The sequence below is a fragment of the Heterodontus francisci genome, chromosome 1, assembly GCF_036365525.1.
Source record: "Heterodontus francisci isolate sHetFra1 chromosome 1, sHetFra1.hap1, whole genome shotgun sequence".
Taxonomy (NCBI): Eukaryota; Metazoa; Chordata; class Chondrichthyes; order Heterodontiformes; family Heterodontidae; genus Heterodontus; species Heterodontus francisci.
The window spans coordinates 135,260,146-135,283,672 of NC_090371.1; the positions used below are offsets into that span (position 1 = coordinate 135,260,146).

Here is a 23,527-nt window from a genome sequence, read left to right on the forward strand (position 1 = left end):
ATATCTTTGTTGAGAGTTATGAAATATCTCCTTAAATATCTGCCAATGCTTCGCTACCATCTTACTTTTTAACCTATTTTCCCACTCCACCTTAGCCAGCACGGTCTTCATACCCTTGTAATTGTCTTTATTGAAGTTATGGACCCACACTTCTCACCCTCAACGTGAATGTAAAATTCTACCATGTTATGATCACTCTTGCCCAGAGGATCCTTTCCTATGAGGTCTTAATTAATCCTGTCTCATTACACATTACCAGATCTAAAATATCCTGGTCCCTGGTCGGTTCTACAATGCATTGTTCTAAGAAACTATCCCAATTACACTCTATGGACTCATCTTCCAGGCTATCTTTGCCAATTTAATTTGTCCAATTGATATGAAGATTAAAATCCATCACGATTATTTCCACCTTTCTTGTAAGCCCCCATTATTTCTTGATGTATATTCTGTCCTATTTTGTAGCTACTGTCAAGGGTCTATAAACTATTCCCACCAGTAACTTCTTTCCTTTGCTATTTCTTATCTCTACCCAAACTGATTCTGTATCTTGATCTTCTGAATGCTGTTCAGATATTACATCACACTGGGGGTTATGATGGGGATGGTGACGATTACTGTGGTTGTGGGGATAGGTCTGGAAATTATCCTAAACTGTTGCCTCAACATTAACCCCACCACGATGGACGGGAGAAGGTTGGGATCGGTGGGAGGAGGGGGGAATTAAACCCTAAGAAACAGGGTATGTGTCCCCAACCTGCCACGTACCCACCCATGGCAGGTTGCGAGTTGTACATGTGTACCATCTTGGAGAGATGAGATATTTTATTTTCATAATTAAGTCAAGCTTCTACAGTGCAATTGGAAGTCCGACTTAAATCTAACTGCTGCTAGCTGAGTTTCCCAGTGCTCAGGAAACCCTGCAGTGAAATGAAGGCAGGAGTGTCTGGCTCCATAAAGTAAGTGCTTTGTTTAGCACTCCTTGTGGCTCAGGAGAGGCAGGAGAGCTTCCCCGGCCCCTCAAGCAAACCTTCAGCCTCCCTTTGGCTGATCGTGACCTCTCTCCAGTCTGAACCCTGCAATCACAATTGCTGTGGACCATCCCCAAGGGTTGCTGACTGCAACCTCCTACCACTTTTTTTCCACCTGGCAACAAACCATCTTGTCAATTTGGCAGGCTACCAGGCAGGAAACAGAAGAAATAAAATATAGTGTGGTCCTGTCATTAAATTCAACAGGACCCCTGCATCCCTCCTAGCTTTTCCCCGCATTGCCACCCTCCCCTGCTCCCTCCCTGCATCCCTGAAAATATTGGGGCCATATGTCTTTTGGGTCTCATGCAAAAAAAAGAGAGTTTTCTCTGATTTGCAACCACAGTATGGTTTTATCTAAGAGCGAACAGTGCCAATGGGACTGCCCTACATCAAACAGTCAGTGCATTCAGAAGCAGAGGAGGAGGAGGAGGAGGGAAGGAAAGAGTACAAAAATAGCAGGTAAAACACTAAGAAAAACCCTTTAAGGATTAAATAAGAGTTAGGAATTAAATTCATGGTGAAGTCTAAATTGGCTGAGTTCTTGGTTTGGGGGAGGTTACTTAATTAATTGTACAGAGGTTAGTTTGATCCTTGGGTACCAGATTGTCAGATTCTACTCTCAACACAAGGGAATGACTTACATTTTCTATTGGCACTTGATTTGAGATTAGACATCACATAGTTAGGAATACACATTTGTTACATGGAGATTTACTGATTGGTTGGTCAAGTATCACTCTCTTAGGCCCAATTCTGCTTTATTTTAATAACACAATGTTATCACAATTCTCTGTAGGCAACTCTATGTTATTTCTATTTTCATATTATGAAAATTCTATTTTAAAAGGTTACTGTATGGAGGAAATATTGGATGGAACTTATTTTCGTTGGTTCAAGATTAGTTATAATAATACTGGCAGTTTTCTGGAATTATGATAGTACATGAAATTGGTGTTACTCTATAAAAGAAAGCGCAAAAGTTGTGCACAATGTTTAGACTCCTAATAATATCCCCCTGTGACAGCAAGATATACAGAATGATGTGAAATACCAACACAATACCACTCATTAGATATATACACATATTAGAAATGACTAATGAACCTCTTTAGCATGTGACTGGAGAGCTGTGAATGCTGAACAGGCACTCCAAGACAGCTCACCAGTTGGGGAGGGCAGGATATCCGTTAGCTCCTGCTCCTCCTGGCCTCACAAAAATGACAACAAATTTGACCATCTTTGGGGTGGCCCATATTGATCTGCTGGTTAGGCCGCTCCACACCAAGAACCAATGGGTGCGTCTGTGTAGTGCATTCCGCGCCCATTGGTCTGCAGAAATTTTACCACCGTTCTGGGTTGGGTTAAATCAAATGGAGAATTTGAACAAGGCTATTTTACTCATCCTTAATATTAAAAATATTCAATTAATTTACACTACAACTAAAAAGAGAGGTCTTGCTTCATACTAGCTGATGGCCTGGAACTTGCGGTAGTAACTTTCAGCATTTGCCGCCATTACTCCTCTGAAACTGACAGCAACTTCATGGCTGGAATTTTCCGTACCCCCACAGGAGCAGACTGGGGGGGGGGTCATAAAATTGAGTGGGAGGCAAGGGGTGCTGTTCCTGTTGCCTTCTTGCCCCCCCTGCTATATGGCGAGGGGCGGTGGTGGCAAGAAATGGCCCGTCCACCCCAGGCCAATTAAGGGCATCAAGTGGCCCACTGAACTACATTCTCCTCACCAACCCCGTCCCTTCCCCCAACTGAACTCCCTTACCTCACCGGGATCCAGCCAACTGTCCACAGCGCGGCTCCACGTACCTTTTTTCCGGGGCCAGTGTCCCTCTTGCTCCATTCCCTGGCTGCAGTCCCGGCCGTGGCCACTGTTCCCTGTGGCGCTGCTAGGACTGAGAGCTGCCAGCCTGCTGATTGGCCGGCTGCTCTTGGAGGTGGGACTTCCTGCCTCAGAGGGGCAGAAGTCCTGCCAGCGGTCAATTAAGGGCCTGGGCCACTGGCTAGCCCCCAAATTTTTGGCTGGTGGGAGGGGCCTCCCATCCAACATAAAATCCTGGCCCTGGAGTCCACACATGCACATTAAACATGGAAATCCAGACATTGCTGTCAGTGATTCTACGCTTCCCCATAGGATGTACTGTTGAACTCGCCCCAGACAGCTATCAAGTATAAATAACTGACTAGATCTTGCCCTTTTAGACCATTAGTCTCACTGTAAAAATTCAAAAACACCTCAACACCTCGTTTCATGAGGTGTAACTGAGTTTTTAATGGCGTACTAAGTTCATAATTAGAATTATAGAGTATAGAGTCATTATTGCACAGAAGGAGGCCATTTCCCCATCGAGACCATACCGGCTTTCTATCCAGCAATCCAATCAATCCCATTCCCCTGCTCTATCCCCATAACCCTGCAATTTTACTTCCTCTAGCCTTCTCGTGCCCATCCAATTTCCGTTGAAAATCATTAATCATCTCCACTTCCACCACCCTCGTAGGCAACACGTTCCAGGTCATTATCACCCGTTGCGTTACAAAGTTCTTCCTCACAACTCCCTGCATTTCTTGCCCAAAACCTTAAACCTGTGCCCTAATCCTTCTACCATCAGCTAATGGGAACAGCTTTTTTTTGTCTACCTTAGCTAAATCTACTGGGATGTTCGCTGATGATTACACAATGACCATCTCAAACAAGAGAATCTAACTTTCTCCCCTTGATGTTTAATGGCATTACCATCACTGAATCCCCCACTATCAACATCTTGGGGGTTATCATTGACTAGAAATTGAACTGCACTAGACACATAAACACTGTGGCTACAAGAGCAGGTCAGAGGCTGGGAATTCTGTGGCAAGTAACTCATCTCCTGACTCCCCAAGGCACTAGTCAGGAGTGTGCTGGAATATTCTCTACTTGCCTGGATGGGTGCAGCTCCAACAACACGCAAGAAGCTTGACACCATCCAGGAAAAAGCAGTCCACTTGATCGGCACTCCATCCATAAACATTCACGCCCTCCACCACTGACGCACAGTGGCAGCAGTGTGTACCATCTACAAGATGCATGGCAGCAACTCACCAAGGCTCCTTCGACAGCACCTTCCAAACCCGCAGCCACTACCACCTAGAAGGACAAGGGCAGCAGATGCATGGGAACACCACCACCTGCAAGTTCCCCCAAAAGCCACACACCATCCTGACTTGGAACTATATCGCTGCTCCTTCACTGTCACTGGGTCAAAATGCTGGAACTCCCTAACACTGTGGATGTACCTACACCCCAAGGACTGCAGCAGTTTAGTTTAGAGATACAGCACTGAAACAGGCCCTTTGGCCCACCGAGTCTGTGCCGACCATCAACCACCCATTTATACTAATCCTACACTAATTCCATGTTCCTACCACATCCCCACCTGTCCCTATATTTCCCTACCACCTACCTATACTAGGGACAATTTATAATGGCCAATTTACCTATCAACCTGCAAGTTTTTGGCATGTGGGAGGAAACCGAAGCACCCGGAGGAAACTTACAAACTCCACACAGGCAGTACCCAGAATTGAACCCGGGTCGCTGGAGCTGTGAGGTTGAGTTCAAGAAGGCAGCTCCTCACCACCTTCTCAAGGACAATTAGAGATGGGCAATTAGAGTTGACCTAGCCAGCGATGCCCACATCCCATGAACGAATAAAAAAACTCTATCAAATTTCCCCTCAATCTCCTTCGCTTCAAGGAGAACAATCCCAGCTTCTCCAACCTAACCTTGTAGCTAAAATCCCATATCCCTGAAACCATTCTGGAAAATATCCTCTGCACCCTCTCAAGGACCCTCACTTCCTTCCTAAAGTGTGGTGACCAGAATTGGACGCAATACTCCAGTTGTGGCCTAAACAGAGTTTTATAAAATTTACTGTTCAACAGGCCCTGAAAACTAATTGTGTATCAGTAGAATATCAAATTTCTCATTCACATATTTTGAATTTTTTTTAAGTTTGTTTATGATATTTCAGCTTTTACCTTAATCCCATGTGTATGTCCCAATCATTTAATTCACTCTTTGAAAAATTGTAATTAAAAGTGAAAAATTTAGTGCATTTTACTTCCAGCTTTGCTCTTTGTGAGAATACTTCAATGTGATTGGCTACTTACCCTGCTTGATGACGTCACTGCTGTTGGACACCTGAAGATCTCCTCAACTTGACACCAAATTCAAACTAACGTTGGGAAAGGGGAAATCCATGTCACAGAGATTGCTAGATGTTTGTGAGAAGCTTTCTTTGAGGTGAGTGGCAGATGCTATTGCTTTGCCGCTGACCCTGAAATTCAGGCCATAGTCAGCTTGGCCTGATCTGGGAGCAAACAGGAGTCAGACTCCCTGGAGGAGTCAGTTCAGCCCTTGACACTAATTATACGACACAAATTCAAAGCAGGCAAAGCCAAAGTTGCTTTACACCACTGTTCGATTTGCAGTATAAATAAGTATAATACGTTTAGGATAATATAATTAACCCAGGAATCAAACTGACAGTTTAGAATGTGCAGCAAGCTAGTTCATACTGTTAGTGATATTAAATATCTAAGCTTTTTAAAGTCCATTAATAGTTTCTATTTAATATGGTTCATGATTTGCAAATTCCATCTGCTGCCAATTGTTTCCAGTACTGCAATTTTAAGTTCAGGTGCAAAACTTGCTAATACTTAGCCGGCTCCATCATTGTCACATAATCCTGAAGCAGTATTTAATCTTGTTTTCCAGTAGATTATTCACAGAAAAACTCGACAGCACAGCACCATGTGAATTACAAACAGAGTGGATATTCTTTTATTAGACACGTGTTAGAAAAGTTTATCTTCTTGGCGAATTTAAGAGATTAAAGAATAACCCAATGGAAAGACTCAAACTTAATTTAATCCAGGACATAGTAGTCATGTTGTGGCAACATACTTTAATGAATTGGTGAATGCCAAAATATAGTGGGAGAGCAAAGTTTGGGTGCTAAAGAATTACCTGTCATTTAGTTTGAGGTTGAAGGGTCAGTTCTGTTTCAATCACTCTACAGTAGAATGCCATAGTAATCTGCTTCCTTTCATACAATTCAATAAGTTTTGTAGTCTTCTGTCAATGCCCATGCACCATTTGTCTATTGGGTACCCAAGCAAGATTATTTTGTCTCAGTTCAGCTTGAATTTAGATGAGATATTGATTTCTGTTAACTACAGAAGTCCTCACTTTAGTTTCTGCAGGTCTTTCTAGCAGCTAGGGTCAATTTTCTGAGATATTTGCCTCTGTTACAGTTGTCAGTTGCAACCTGTTGTTATGCCACCCAAAATACAGAAATAGGAAAGCAGCACCATCAGCATTTTCTGGAGGCAATTACTGGCTAATGTGTCCCTTCCATTTCACAAAGTCCAATTTCCCCCAGTATTGATTATGCCCAGGTAGCTACAATATTGACGGATTCCTTGCCCTTGTGAGTATAGCTAAATAATGGCTGGAATTTTATGGGCCCCCCAAGGTGGGATTGGAGGTGGGGAGGCACAGACTATCGTAACAAGTGGTGGAGGGGGGCGGTGGGGCAGAGGGCCCGTCTTCTCCCCATCACCCAGTGGTCTTCCCAGGGTGGGATAGACCCACAATGACCTTCCTACCCAGAGGAAAATTGAGGGCCTTAAGTGGCCTATTAATGACCAATTAAGGGCCTCTTCCCACCGCCACATGGAACTTACTAGCAGCGGTAGGGGGCTCCACCCACAGGGAGGACACCTCGTAAAACGTCACCCTCCCTGCGGGCTAGGGGGCGGGGTCCCTCCTTTGTAGGCAATTTCTGACTCAAGGAGGACACCTACTGGGAACAACTTTACCCCCTGGGACTGCCTTCCCCGAACTGCACAACCACCCCCTCACCCCCTGTCACCAGGGCCTTCCGGACTGGCCCCGGCAACCCCGCCTCAACAACATGTCTCTTTTTTCAGCAATATCATAGCAATCCAGGAAAAACACACCATGTAAAAAATTGGCAATGGAAAAAATCCATTGCCTATTCTTTACAGAAATATTAAACAATATAAAACAACATCTGTGGAGAGAGAAGCAGAGTTAATGTTTCTGGTCAGTGACCCTTCATCAGAACTGGCAAATATTAGAAATGTAATATTACATTTGTAATATTTGCCAGTTCTGATGAAGGGTCACTGACCTGAAACGTTAACTCTGCTTCTCTCTCCCCAGATGCTGCCAGACCTGCTGAGTATTTCCAGCATTTCTTGTTTTTATTTCAGATTTCCATCATCTGCAGAAATTTTCTTTTATGAATATAAAACAACAGATGGATCAGACTTTTAGCAACCCTTCTTGCCTTCCAATGAACATATCAGAGACACAAATTAATTGAGTAAACCCCATCTTGACAGTCTGCCTCAGCTGGATCAGCAGATGTTTGTTTTTTGCCATGTTCACCTCATTACAATACAGTTTTTGGAAGTTCTCCTTTTAATTAACAATACCTCAAAGTTATACTCACTTTCAATCAACTGGGAATGTGGTGTCAAAATGGGCCCTACAAACCTATCACAAACCTAGATGAAATTTGCCAATGTGACAATATTGAGGCTATAAGGAGTAAAAAAAATCATTGGCTGCGCTTCATAAATCTGGCAAGAAAAGATTTTGAGATGAGATTATATGTGTGGATTATTACCGAAATGTTTGGTTGGAAAGCCTAATGGGTGATATTATTCTTGAAGTAGTCTGGGGAAGGATGACTATGGAGATGAGTAAAAATGCCCTCTTCAAATATGAAGCATCATGATTTGTTATGATCCGCTACAAAATTCTGAAAGAAAATCAGCTTTTGCTGAACTTTAAATGGCCTTGTCCATGGAGGAGCAGTAGAAGAACAAGCATAGGCCTTGCTCATCTTAGTGAATAATATCTCACAGCATTAGAAGTAATGCATTGAATTATAACTTTCAGACTCATTCATAGCGCATCAGAAACCCAGAAGTTTCAGTAGCACATTTATCAGTAGCTTCTTAACCCAACCACTGCATTTGCATCTGACTTCTGGGTTTCCTGACCAATTAGAGCAGTAGGTGTGTTGACGACTCACATCAGTCTCTTTCAGCTCATTACTTCAAGCACCATGCAATGTTCAGACATGAAACATTGTAGGAGTGTTTGACAGAGCCAGAACCCACATAGATAGAGGCTCAACATGGCACTTCAGCGATGTGTCCTTGGAGATGATGCTGTAAAATGTCAGGACCCGCAGGGAAATTCTGATCCCCACAGATGGGAGGAAGAAGGCAGCTACAAGAACAGGCAGGCATGTCTGTAACTGACACAGGAGATCAGCAGCAGGAGTGTGGTTCCTCGTTCCTGGATACAGTGCCGCAAGAGGTTTGATGAACTTATCAGGGCGGAAAAGGTGAGTGGCATGGCACATTCAAGTACAAACCCCCTCACTCTGCCTTCCCAAGCCTTCTCCTACACATCACAGGGGCGTGGAACGCCCTGCCTGCAGCAGTAGTAGACTCGCCAACTTTAAGGGCATTTAAGTGGTCATTGGATAGACATATGGATGAAAATGGAATAGTGTAGGTCAGATGGTTACACAGGTCGGCGCAACATCGAGGGCCGAAGGGCCTGTACTGCGCTGTAATGTTCTAATTCTAATCACCCCTCATAACAGCATACCTTGCAGGTACACCCATCCATCTCTGTCGAGGCACCTCTTCACATCCCCATCTGACCAGCCACTACTGACACATACCCTCATCGTATTACTATGTCACATCACTCACAGTAGCCCTCCATAAATGCTGTCCTTTCATCCTCTCAAAACATTCCACATTTCACACTCATAGGTCTCTCTTTCTCTCCTTGCAGGAGAGAGGACAGATCAGCAGAGAAAAAGTATTGGAGAAACTAAGGGACTAAAATCTGGCAAATCTCCAGACCGGATAGCCTACACCCGAGGGTTCGAAAAGAGATAGTGGACGTTCTAGCTATGATTTTCCCAAATTCCTTAGATTCGGGAATGGTCCCATCAGACTGGAATTTGGCATATGTTACACTGCTTTTCAAGAAAGGAGGGAGAAAGAAAACAATGAACTCCAAGCCTTCAGTCGTTGGGAAAATACTTGAATCTATTATTAAGGAAGTCATAACAATGCATTTAGAACAGCACAGCATGATTAGAACAAGTCAACATGGTTTTAGAATTAGAATTAGAACATTACAGCGCAGTACAGGCCCTTCGGCCCTCGATGTTGCGCCGACCTGTGAAACCATCTGACCTACACTATTCCATTTTCATCCATATGTCTATCCAATGACCACTTAAATGCCCTTAAAGTTGGCGAGTCTACTACTGTTGCAGGCAGGGCGTTCCACGCCCCTACTACTCTCTGAGTAAAGAAACTACCTCTGACATCTGTCCTATATCTATCACCCCTCAACTTAAAGCTATATCCCCTCGTGTTTGCCATCACCATCCGAGGAAAAAGACTCTCACTATCCACCCTATCCAACCCTCTGATTATCTTATATGTCTCTATTAAGTCACCTCTCCTCCTCCTTCTCTCCAACGAAAACAACCTCAAGTCCCTCAGCCTTTCCTCGTAAGACCTTCCCTCCATACCAGGCAACATCCTAGTAAATCTCCTCTGCACCCTTTCCATAGTTTCCACATCCTTCCTATAATGCGGTGACCAGAACTGCACGCAATACTCCAGGTGCGGCCTCACCAGAGTTTTGTACAGCTGCAGCATGACCTCGTGGCTCCAAAACTCGATCCCCCTACTAATAAAAGCTAACACACCATATGCCTTCTTAACAGCCCTATTAACCTGGGTAGCAACCTTCAGGGATTTATGCACCTGGACACCAAGATCTCTCTGTTCATCTACACTACCAAGAATCTTCCCATTAGCCCAGTACTCTGCATTCCTGTTACTCCTTCCAAAGTGAATCACCTCGCACTTTTCCGCATTAAACTCCATTTGCCATCTATCAGCCCAGCTCTGCAGCCTATGTCCCTCTGTACCCTACAACATCCTTCGGCACTATCCACAACTCCACCGACCTTAGTGTCATCCGCAAATTTACTAACCCACCCTTCTACACCCTCTTCCAGGTCATTTATAAAAATGACCAACAGCAGTGGCCCCAAAACAGATCCTTGCGGTACACCACTAGTAACTAAACTCCAGGATGAACATTTGCCATCAACCACCACCCTCTGTCTTCTTTCAGCTAGCCAATTTCTGATCCAAAGCTCTAAATCACCTTCAACCCCATACTTCCGTATTTTCTGCAATAGCCTACCGTGGGGAACCTTATCAAACGCCTTATTGAAATCCATATACACCACATCCACTGCTTTACCCTCATCCACCTGTTTGGTCACCTTCTCGAAAAACTCATTAAGGTTTGTGAGGCACGACCTACCAGTCACAAAACCGTGCTGACTATCGCTAATGAACTTATTCTTTTCAAGATGATTATAAATCCTGTCTCTTATAACCTTTTCCAACATTTTACCCACAACCGAAGTAAGGCTCACAGGTCTATAATTACCAGGGCTGTCTCTACTCCCCTTCTTGACCAAGGGGACAACATTTGCTATCCTCCAGTCTTCCGGCACTATTCCTGTCGACAATGACGACATAAAGATCAAGGACAAAGGCTCTGCAATCTCCTCCCTAGCTTCCCAGAGAATCCTAGGATAAATTCCATCTGGCCCAGGGGACTTATCTATTTTCACACTTTCCAAAATTGATAACACCTCCTCCTTGTGAACCTCAATCCCATCTAGCCTAGTAGTCTGTATCTCAGTATTCTCCTCGACAACATTTTCTTTCTCTACTGTAAATACTGACGCAAAATATTCATTTAACACTTCCCCTACCTCCTCTGATTCCACACACAACTTCCCACTACTATCCTTGATTGGCCCCAATCTAACTCTAGTCATTCTTTGATTCCTGAAGGGAAGGTTTTACTGAAGGGAAATCCTGTTTGACAAATTAATTAGGGTTTTTTGAGAATGTATCTAGTAGGGTAGATAAAGGGGAATCAGTAGATGTAGTATACCTGGATTTCCAAAAGACATTCGATAAGGTACCACACAAAAGGTTAATAGGCAAGATAAGGGCTCAAGGAATTGGGGGTAATATATTAGCATGAATAGAGGATTGGTTAATGGACAGGAAGCAGAGAGTGGGCATAAACGGAGTATTTTCACGTTGGCAGGCAGTGAACAGTGGAGTGCCGCAAGGCTCAGTGCTGGGGACTCAGCTATTTACAATCTATGGAGAGACAGAGAGTAATGTATCTAAGTTTGCTGATGATACAAAGGTAGGAGGAAAGGTAAGCTGTGGGGAGGCTGCAAAGTGATATAGACTGATTAAGTGAGTGGGCAACAAGTTGGCAGATGGAATATAATGTAGGGAAGTGTGAAGTTATTCACTTTGGTCATAAGAACAGAAAAGAATATCTTTTAAAATGTGTAAAACTTATAAGAGACTTGGATGTGCTTGTACAAGGAATGCAGGAAGTTAGCATGCAGGTACAGCAAGCAATTAGGAAGGCAAATGGCATGTTGGCCTTTATTGCAGAGGGACTGGAATATAGGAATAAAGAAGTCTTGCTACAATTGTACAGGGTTTTGGTGAGACCACATCTGGAGTACTGTGTGCAGTTTTGGTCTCCATATTTCAGAAAGGATATACTTGCATTGGAGGCAGTACAGTGAAGGTTCATTAAATTGGTCCCTGGGATGAAGGGGTTGTCCTATGATGAGAGACTGAGTAAATTGGGTATATTCTCTGGAGTTTAGAAGAATCAGAGGCGACTTCTTTGAAACTTACAAGATTCTGAAGGGGCTGGATAGGGTAGACACTGGGAGATTGTTTCCGCTTGTCAGGGAATCTAAAACATGGGGGCACAGTCTCAGGATAAGGGGCCGATCATTTAGGACTGAGATGAGGAGAAATTGCTTCACTTAAAGGCTTGTGAATCTTTGGAATTCTCCACCCCAAAGGGTTGTGGATGCTCTATCATTGAATACATTGAAGGCTGGGTTAGATAGACTTTTGGTCTCTTAGGGAATCAAGGGATATGGCGAGTGGGCAGGAAAGTGGAATTGAAGCCTAAGATCAGCCATGATCGTACTGTATGGCAGAGCAGGCTTGATGGGTCGTATGGTCTACTCCTGCTCCTATTTCTTGTGTTCTTGCATCCAGTCATAGCCACACTAACAGCTGCAGGGAAGGAGGTGCTGAAGATCAGTGGGGTCTCAGCATATCTGGAGAGATGGCGGTCTCCCAGTTACCTGGTGACAGAATTAAATATAACACAGCCACATGGCACACAACACTCACTCATGTAGTGAGTAGCCACTGAAATATGATGATCCACACAATGGTGAATTAGAGCACTCTCAACTTGTCAGTTCTAATTCACATCTTTCATCACCCACAGGTCCTTCAAGCATGCCACAGGAAGTGGTGTAGGAGGAGGATGATGACTCCTCAGAGGAGGTCACTCACTCTGAGGACGCACTGACACACGACTCATGCACACCCTCCACCAGCTCATATACAAACACCTCAGTGGGGGCGGCAAGATAGGTAGTTGGGTTTTCACATGGTAAAGCACACATCACAAGTGAGCAGAAACAGGTGTTCGAGACAGGGACAGCATTAGAGAGACCTCATCAGAGGGTATAAGATCCTCAGAGCTCTGCTCAGCTGGATGCAGATGCTGAGTCTCAGGTATCATCCACAAAGATGATAATTCTGGAGCAGCAGCAGAAAATTTATGAGATTGCGTCAGCATTTCCAGAGACACTAAGCACCACTGGTAAGAGATTGGCGGAATCCTTTTCTAGCATAAGTGCCATGATGTCACAGGTCTTTTAAAGGTGTCTACGTCAATGGAAAGAGCGGCCACCTGCATGGAGCATCAGATGCAGCAGGTAACAAGTACATACTGGCCCTCACCAATGGCCTGTATGTTCAGACTGAGAATTGAGGTCAATCTTCTCTTGGCCTTTCAGCATCTTGTTGAAGTGCAGCAAAACACTCTCCTGCTCTTGGCTGGCAGGAAAGTGTGGGTGGGCCATGAGAAGAAGAAAGAGGACATGGAAGTGGGGATTCAGCTCAAAGCGCTTACACTTCTGAGCGCTCCCCCTCCCTCCTCCTCCCACTGCCACCCGCCCATTCAGAGCCCCACATGCAGCCTTCTGTCCCAATGCCAAGTCTACCCCTGTACTGGTGCAGGTGGGGCAGGTTTTAGCAGAGCCCTCATGGACTCCAAACCCAGCGGACAACCGGCCAAGAGCATCTGAGCAGTCAGAGAAGGGATATGAGCAGTCTATCACTAGCTGTGCTAAAACCACAGGAACTGCACTGCATTGCAGTAGTAATGAAAGGAAGAGAAAGGATTTGCAGTTGCACAAGGGTATTGTTTAAAATAGTGTTACATTGTCACATTTCTGCTTCATGCTCATAAGTCATAAAATTTATTTCATCACTCCATCGTCCCACCTTGCCCATTTTTGCCTGCCTCCTGCCAAGTGGTCATCTGCCTTGTGAAGAAAGGTGATGACAAGGGTTATAGAAAAGCAATGGGTGTCTATAAGAGGGATGAATTGTTGATTATGTGACAGCCAGATGGTGTACCAGAATCAGACCATCCCAGGCATCCCTGGCAGCAATGTGTATGGCTAAAGGTACCTTTGCCATATGAGGCTCCTCCTCCTTCTGAACAATCATAGCATCTCCCTGGGTAACTTGCACAAACATGCATGATGATCTTTCGGGAGTTGCAGGCTAGCTGCTCACTGATGGAGAGGAATCCTTTTCAATTGATGAAGAATCCTGGATAATCTGGTGTACCTTGCTTGCCACATTTGTGTAGTCGATGACTCCCTGGATCAGTGGGAATCCAGCCAGAGCAGGAAATTCAAATTCATTCTGACTGGACTCATCAGTAGTGAAGTGGATATAACTGGCAAACATGGGAGATGTACATGTGGGCAACAGATTGCGAGATTCGACAAATATCACCAACAAATCCTTTGAAGGAGGCAGAGGCAAGTAAATTAGGGCTGAGGTGACCTTGACCATCACTGGCAGTGCATACCCGCCAGGTTCACTTGGAAGGAGGTCTTTGTCCAGGGGTTGCTAATGTCAGTGACAACCTAATGGGAAAGTCTGAGGCTCCTGAGGCACTGGTGCTCTGTCTTGTCCAGGAAGCTTATCCTGTGCCTGTATACTCTATGTTGGGGGTATCGTCTTCTGTGAGCTTGAGCTCTGTTTTCATCCCCTGTGTCCTGTGGAGCGGCAGATGGCTGAGCAGAAGGCAGCTGCTGCTCCTGCTGATGCTGCTCTTGTCCTACTTGTTCCTCATCTGAGCAGCCCCCATGCTGATCGGAAGGTTGACAGCTCTGAAGTGTAGCCAAAGTAGTACATACAAACAAACAAACAACGAATTAGGAGTAGGAATAGGCCACTTGGCCCCTCGAGCCTGCTCCGCCATTCAATAAGATCATGGCTGATCCGATTGTAATCTCAGCTCCACATTCCCGCCTACCCCCAATAACCTTTCACCCCTTGCTTATCAAGAATCTATCTAACTCTGCCTTAAAAATATTCAAAGTCCTTCCAAGCCTTTTGAGGAAGACAGTTCCAAAGTTTCACGACTCTGAGAAATAAATTCTCCTCATCTCTGTCTTAAATGGGTGACCCTTTATTTTTAAATAGTGACCCCTCATTCGAGATTCTCCCACAAGAGGAACATTCTTTCCACATCCACCCTGTCAAGACCCCTCAGGATCTTACGCATTTCAATCTAGTCGCCTCTTACTCTTCTAAACTCCAACGGATACAAGCCTAGCCTGTCCAACCTTTCCTCTTAAGACAACCCTCCCATTCCAGGTATTAGTTCAGTAAACCTTTGTTGAACTGCTTCCAACGCATTTACATCCTTCCTTAAATAAGGAGACCAATACTGTACACAGTACTCCAGATGTGGTCTCACCAATGCCCTGTATAACTGAAGCATAACCTCCCTACTTTTGTATACAATTCCCCTCACAATAAATGATAATATTCTATTAGCTTTCCTAATTGCTTGCTGTACCTGCATACTAACCTTTTGCGATTCATGCACTAGGACACCCAGATCCCTCTGCATCTCAGAGCCCTGACATCTCTCACCATTTAGATAATATGCTTCTTTTTTATTCTTCCTGCCAAAATGGACAATTCCATATTGTCCCACATTACACTCCATTTGCAGATCTTTGCCCACTCACATAACCTATCTATATCCCTTTGTAACCTCTTTATGTCCTCTTCACAACTTACTTTCCTACCTATCTTTGCATCATCAGCAAATTTAGCAACCAGACCTTTGGTCCCTTCATCTAAAACATGTATATAAATTGTAAAAGTTTAGGCCCCAGCACTGATCTCTGTGGCACACCACTCGTTACATCATGTCAACCAGAAAATGGCCCATTTATACCTACTCTGTTTCCTGTTAGCTAGCCAATCCTCTATCCATGCCAATATGTTACCCCCTGCACCATGAGCTTTTATTTTCCGCAATAACCTTTGATGTGGCACCTTATCAAATGCCTTCTGGAAATCTAAGTACAGTACATCCACCAGTTCCCCTTTATCCACAGCACATGTTATTTCTTCAAAGAACTCAATTTAAACATGATTTCCCTTTCACAAAACCATGTTGACTCTGCCTGATTACCTTGAATTTTTCAAAGTGCTCTGCTATAACGTCTTTAATAATAGCTTCTACCATTTTCCCTATGACAGATGTTAAGCTAACTGGCCTGTAGTTTCCTGCTTTCTGTCTCCCTCCCTTTTTGAATAAAGCAGTTACATTTGCTATTTTCCAATCTAATGGAACTTTCCCCAAATCTAGGGGATTATGGAAAATCAAAACCAACGCATCAATTATCTCACTAACCACTTCTTTTAAGACCCTAGGATGAAGTCTATCAGGACCCGGGGACTTGTCAGCCCGCAGCTCCAACAATTTGCTCAGTATCACTTCCCTGATGATGGTAATTTTCTTGAGTTCCTCAATCCCTTCCATTTCCTGATTTACAGCTATTTCTAGGATGTTACTTATATCCTCTATGGTAAAGATTGATGCAAAATACCTGTTCAATTCATATGCCATCTCCTTGTTTTCCCTTATTAATTCCCCAGACTCACTTCCTATAGGACCAACGCTCCCTTTGTTAAGTGTTTTCTTTTTAAAATATCTATAGAAATTCTTAATATCTGTCTTTGTATTTCTCGCCAGCTTTCTCTCGTACTCTAATTTTTCCCTCCTTATTAATCTTTTAGTGGTTCTTTGCTGCTTTTTATATTCTATCCAATCTTCTGACCTACCACCCATCTTTGCACAATTATATGCTTTTCCTATAAGTTTGATAATATATTTAACTTTTTTAGTTAACCACGGATGGTGGGTCCGTCCCCTTGGAATTTTTCTTTCTCGTTGGAATGGATCTAATCTGTGCATTCTGAAATATCCCCTTAAATGTTTGCCTTTGCATCTCTATTGACCTATCCCTTGGCCTACTTTGCCAGTTCACTTTTGCTAGCTTTGCTTTCATGGCCTCATAATTGCCCTTATTTAAGTTAAAATACTAGTCTTAGACCCACTCTTCTCTCCCTCAAACTGAATATCAAATTCGATCGTATTATGATCGCTGCTGCCTAGGGGTGCTTTCACTATGAGGTCATTAATTAATCCTATGTCGTTGCACAATACCAGGTCTAGGAGTAGAAGTGACCTCCAAAGTATTGGAAATCACCTCTAAAGCAGTGAAAGCACACTCTCAGAACAAGCCCTGTGAGTAAAAAGCCTTTCACTTCGGCAAGGAAGCGGGTGTCAGATCTCTGTAAATAAAGAGTATCAATTGCTCAGTCCCATCAAATCCCTCTGTCCTCTCGCCTCATTGTCCCTGGCGAGTTTCAGGAAGCTCAGGAAACCCGTGCGCACACAGTTAAATTCAGAATCTTGGGTTAAAAGAACAGCTAATGCCCATTTAATGGGGCTTTCCCGTGCACTGTAAAACATGCTCAGAGTTAAAGGCAGATGACGGCGGGTTCCTGTCAGCTTTTCAACACGCCGGAGGTTTCAGCTGTTTTAACCTGCCACCCGCACAGGAACCCACCCACATTGGCAGGTTAAAATTCCTTCCAATGTCTCAAATCCATTTTCTTGGAAGAATGTCGTGAAGGGGGAGATTGGACCTTGCACCTAATTTTCTGGAAGCTTGTTAATCAACTGCATTACATGTCATTTTTATAGATAAATATAGATAAGTATATTTAAAGGAGGAAATTTTTCACTATCCATAAGCAGCAGAGATCTGATGATCCAAAAGTTCCAAATGGTATCAAAACAAACCAGAGGAACTTATAATCCTGTGCCAATATTTCTCATTATACAGCAATGCATTTTCTAAAATTACCATTTGTCTAATATTAAAGTGAACAAAATGTATCCCAATCATACCATAAAAAGAAATATTTACAGCTCATCAATAAAAGAAACATAACTAGCTGTTAAAGAAACACATGCATTTCTGTAAACACCAGTAAATTGGTTAATGCTGACAACTGAATCCTCTGGCAGCATAAATGAGCAGTGAACAATGTCTAGGTTACTGCATAGTCCATTTTCATGTCTATGTTATTATTAAAATCATACATCAAACTATCTATATTACAGAAGGGTGAAGTCTCAATAAAACACAGCTATTCATAAAGCAAGGGAACAATTGCACAAGATGGGAGACTTCAGTCTTACATTGCAAACATGCTTTATTAGGAGTTCCAATCACACCGCATGCAATTGAAAATGTTGAACCACACTCTTGATCCAGACTAGCTGGAGAGGTGGCAAAATGTACCTGAGCTCATTTTGAGAGGCAAGACTGACCTCGCTGCCAGCAACGACTTGGGATTCACCTCCCATTATACTGTCTTGTGAGTTGAGGATAACTGCTGAAGCCACTGAAGGTAAGAGATGGCAGGTGTAGGCTTTGATAGTGCAACTATCTGCCTCTTCCTCTGACTCACTGTCTGGGCCAGTCCCAGCGATGCTTAACTTCTCCCATCGTTGCTGATCTATCTCCGTCACTGAGCCAAAGTGCACAAAGCGCTGGCAGCTGCCTGAAGCACTTTTACTGCTTCTTGCCTTACGAAAGGCAAGGTCATCTTGAGCTGCTTTTTCTACATCAATTTCAAACATTGGCTTCACTTCAGAACAATTTCTAATTGGCTTGGAAGTCTCCTCACTAGAAGAAGTTGGTGGAGAATGGAGAAAAATAAAGATTAGAAGCAGACAGCATAGAGATCATTAATTTCATAGTTAGTGTTGGTGAAAAGAGAAAGTCACCCTATTGAAAAATAATAATAATTTACTACCAAACAGAATCATCTATCCAGCCTTCTGAACAGGGCAGCTGTATTGCAAGAACATCCAGTTTATTATATGAATTTTTCATTTGTTAATAATGATAAAAGCACATGGAATTGGAGGCAACCTATTGGCTTGGATAGGGAATTGATTAGGAGGTAGGGGACAGAGAGTAGGGATAATGGCTATGTACTCAAATTGGCAGAATATGTCTAGTGATAACAAAGAACAAAGAACAGTACAGCACAGGAACAGGCCGTTCGGCCCTCCAAGCCTGCGCCGATCTTGATGCCTGCCTAAACTAAAACCTTCTGCACTTCCGGGGACCATATCCCTCTATTCCCATCCTATTTATGTATTTGTCAAGATGCCTCTTAAACGTCGTTATCGTACCTGCTTCCACCATCACCAGATAGATTGGAGAGTTGGGCAGAGAAATGGCAGATGGCGTTCAATCAGGGCAAATGCGAGGTGATGCATTTTGGAAGATCCAATTCAAGAGTGAACTATACAGTAAATGGAAAAGTCCTGGGGAAAATTGATGTACAGAGAGATTTGGATGTACAGAGAGATTTGGGTGTTCAGGTCCATTGTTCCCTGAAGGTGGCAACGCAGGTCAATAGAGTGGTCAAGAAGGCATACGGCATGCTTTCCTTCATCGGACGGGGCATTGAGTACAAGAGTTGGCAGGTCATGTTACAGTTGTATAGGACTTTGGTTCGGCCACATTTGGAATACTGCGTGCAGTTCTGGTCGCCACATTACCAAAAGGATGTGGATGCTTTGGAGAGGGTGCAGAGGAGGTTCACCAGGATGTTGCCGGGTATGGAGGGCGCTAGCTATGAAGAGGTTGAGTAGATTAGGATTATTTTCATTAGAAAGACGGAGGTTGAGGGGGGACCTGATTGAGGTGTACAAAATCATGAGAGGTATAGACAGGGTGGATAGCAAGAAGCTTTTTCCCTAGAGTGGGGGATTCAATTACTAGGGGACACGAGTTCAAAGTGAAAGGGGAAAAGTTTAGGGGGGATATGCGTGGAAAGTTCTTTACGCAGAGGGTGGTGGGTGCCTGGAACGCGTTGCCAGCGGAGGTGGTAGACGCGGGCATGATAGCGTCTTTTAAGATGTATCTAGACAGATACATGAATGGGCAGGAAGTAAAGAGATACAGACCCTTAGAAAATAGGCGACAGGTTTAGATAGAGGATCTGGATCGGCGTAGGCTTGGAGGGCCAAAGGGCCTGTTCCTGTGCTGTAATTTTCTTTGTTCTTTGTTCTTTATCTCCCCCGGCAGCAAGTTCCAGGCACTCACCACCCTCTGTGTAAAGAACTTGCCTCGCACATCCCCTCTAAACTTTGCCCCTCTCACCTTAAACCTATGTCCCCTAGTAACTGACTCTTCCACCTTGAGAAAAAGCTTCTGACTATCCACTCTGTCCATGCCGCTCATAACTTTGTAAACCTCTATCATGTCGTCCCTCCACCTCCGTCGTTCCAGTGAAAACAATCCGAGTTTATCCAACCTCTCCTCATAGCTAATGCTCTCCAGACCAGGCAACATCCTGGTAAACCTCTTCTGTACCCTCTCCAAAGCCTCCACGTCCTTCTGGTAGTGTGGCGACCAGAATTGCACGCAATATTCTAAGTGTGGCCTAACTAAGGTTCTGTACAGCTGCAGCATGACTTGCCAATTTTTATACTCTATGCCCCGATTGATGAAGGCAAGCATGCCGTATGCCTTCTTGACTACCTTATCCACATGCGTTGCCACTTTCAGTGACCTGTACGCCCAGATCTCTCTGCCCGTCAATACTCCTAAGGGTTCTGCCATTTACTGTATACTTCCCACCTGCATTAAACCTTCCAAAATGCATTACCTCACATTTGTCTGGATTAAACTCCATCTGCCATTTCTCCGCCCAAGTCTCCAACCGATCTATATCCTGCTGTATCCTCTGACAATCCTCAACACTATCCGCAATTCCACCAACCTTTGTGTCGTCCGCAAACTTACTAATCAGACCAGCTACATTTTCCTCCAAATCATTTATATATACTACAAACAGCAAAGGTCCCAGCACTGATCCCTGCGGAACACCACTAGTCACAGCCCTCCATTCAGAAAAGCACTCTTCCACTGATACCCTCTGTCTTCTATGACTGAGCCAGTTCTGTATCCATCTTGCCAGCTTACCTCTGATCCCGTGTGACTTCACCTTTTGTACCAGGGAGGGACCATGAGGGACCTTGTCAAAGGCTTTACTGAAGTCCATATAGATAACATCCACTGCCCTTCCTTCATCAATCATCTTTGTCACTTCCTCAAAAAACTCAATCAAATTAGTGAGACAGGGATCTCAGGGATCTGTACTGGGTATGTAGCTTTTCCCAATTTTTTTTTAACTGACTTGTATGAAGGAATAGAGAGCTGTATATTTAAGATTGCTGATGATACTAAGTTAGGTAGAATTGTGCTACACAATAAAGATGGGAGCAATAAGTTGCAAAGCAACATTGATAGGTTGAGTGAGTGGGCAAAACTGTGGCAGATGAAGTTCAATGTGGGAAAGTGTAAGGTTATCCACTTTGGACCTAAGAGATAGATCAGAGTATTTTTTAAATGGCAAGAAGATGGGAACTCTGGCTGGGCAGAGATACTTAGAGGTCCATACATAGAAATGAATAAAGACTAGTGGACAGGTATAAAAACTAATTTCAAAGGCTAATAAAGTGTTGGCCTTTATCTCAAGGGGTGATGTCACAAAGCACTTCTACACACAAATGAAATCAGGAACTCTCTCCCCCCAAAAATTGTTGAGGTTAGGTCAATCAAAAATTTCAAAAGTAAGATTGATAGACTTTTGTTAGGCAAAGGTATTAAGGGTTATGGAACTAAGGCAGAGGGATGGAGTTAAGATACAGATCTGCCATGATCTAACTGAGTGGCATAACAGGCTTGAGAGATTGAATGGCCTACTGCTGTTCTTATGTTCACTAGCTGTGAAATTGTACCTTCTTCTACCTGTATGCTGACTTAATTGATAGTATTTTAATGTAAAACTTCTCTGGTCTGCATATGTTGCAAGAATACCATTGCAATTAAGTGCAATGATTTAGTCACTGTGGACAAATTTTTGCTGACAGTCCACAATGAAGTCCAGAGGCAGACAGAAATAGAGGCAAAAATGTCACTGCCAATGGAAGGAAAATAAGGAACTGTATCCCAGCAGTGAGTGACTGCCTTCGCTAATTCAGTGAAAGAGTAGATACAAGTATGAGTTGTGTGTCCTTTCAGTTGCATTGACAAAAGGCAGGAATTTTCTACTAGAAAATCTCAGCCTAGATAGGTGTGCTTATTTTTGAAGCAGATTGGGTAGAGGAACATTGATAGTCACATGCTTAAAGACAAAAGAGAATTTGCCTATAATTAAGTTTATTATTTGATTGCCCAAACTGGTTTTACTTTATTCGTATTGAAAATCTTTTCATTTCAGGACTAGGGAGTGTATTGTTTGCCATCATTGGACCCGTCTCACTGGGCATCTGATGTCTTCAGTGAATGGAATGGGATGCAATCACAGGAGAAAGATACTTAATGGCAGTGATCACTACAGATTTCATCTGCACACATGAGCCTAAATATTGACTTTTAAAAGTGATTAAAAAAAAATTTAAAAAAGTGATACTTGGGTAAGCAGATTTTGGTAGTTCTTTTTGTACTCAACATCATTATTGTGAGTGCTGTAAGATCGAATGCTTTGCTACCTCCGTTTTGTCCAGGTTAGGTTTAGTAAGACTAATATAGAGCAAAGCTGCTCATTCTCTTCCCTAACAGTATGGTTTAACCACAGTTTATCAGGGCTATTACAATAGGGTGATACTTTTGATACCTGCTTCAGCCTCTTTAACACTGCCAGCTTAATGACAAACAGTGCTGTTATGGGCAGTTTTGTGTTGTAACTCTACACATACGAAGAATATGTTTGAGAATGGCCACATTTAATTCATTTAGTATCCTTAAAACAAGCAAAGGGTTTCATGCCATCAATGTGCCTGGATTGAAATAGTCATCCCTGGATGAAGGGACAATATACTAATCCATGGCAACACAGTGTCCATTAGTCACTTGGTTTAATTCCTGGTAATTATTTTTTTAAATGCAGGCTTGGTCCTCTTTTAAGAAATGTTTAAGGTAAAACAACATGATATAATGTATGATGTATGATAATGAGCTATGCAGTGTTTTCATTTGTATTTTTGGGGAAGAATAATGTGCTGGAAGGAAGTTGATGTGAACACTACCATCAATATTGCATAATAATCTGGCCGCATTAAAAATAAAAACAAGTATTTCTATAATTAACTGAGGTTCTTGCACAAGCAATTATTACTTTTTCAAGCACAATTTTAAATTTGTGTTCCGATTAAGAAAATATATATTACTCAGTAGCTAAAAATATATGAAAAAACAGCAAAATATGAAACAGCAGCTTTCTCTATGATGCTTTCCATTAGAAACAACAGAAGGGGAGGTTGGTAACAACCTGGTGTCAGTGGAAACCTTGAGCCTCTCCCATATTTCCATATCAGCTGATGTGATAGAGGGATGAATGAAGGTGTGAGGTTTTTGCCGACTGGTAAAGCCACCCAGGGCCTTTCGCCGAGCCAGATCATCGCGCTCAAAATCAGGGGCTTTCAACTGCTCTTCCACTTCAAGCTCATTCTGCTGCTGTGACTTCAGGAGCACACTTGCTTTTTGTGGGGCAACCACCTCGCTCCCTGTCGCCTGAATATGACTTTGGCTGAATAATTGTATGCAGGTCAAAGGAGGAAAAAGCACAGAATATCAAATGAGAAGAGAGAAAACAAATAGATAAGAAGTGAAGCTTTGCGGTATGTGCTGGTTTGCAATAGATTAGAACGGTAAAGTGGGAACAGGATGAAAAGGTGGCAGCATAGATATTTCCATGCACATTATTGAGAATGAAATCATATGAGGTTGGATAGA

The 23,527-nt window shown here is 43.2% G+C and overlaps 1 protein-coding gene across 7 annotated transcripts in view; it reads right to left on the reverse strand.

Moving 5' to 3' along the window:
* The window catches only part of LOC137372378 (LIM and calponin homology domains-containing protein 1-like), a 503,856-nt gene that overhangs the window by 154,189 nt on the left and 326,140 nt on the right, over positions 1 to 23,527 (reverse strand). Inside the window, exons 11-12 of one of the 7 annotated variants that reach the window (XM_068036271.1) lie at positions 23,064 to 23,321; positions 18,011 to 18,397 (exon numbers count right to left, since the gene is read on the reverse strand). The exons of the other annotated variants lie outside the window; for them this stretch is intronic. Coding sequence (XP_067892372.1) covers positions 18,011 to 18,397; positions 23,064 to 23,321 — 645 coding nt within the window. The remainder of the gene's footprint in view (positions 1 to 18,010; positions 18,398 to 23,063; positions 23,322 to 23,527) is intronic. 7 annotated transcript variants of the gene reach the window in all.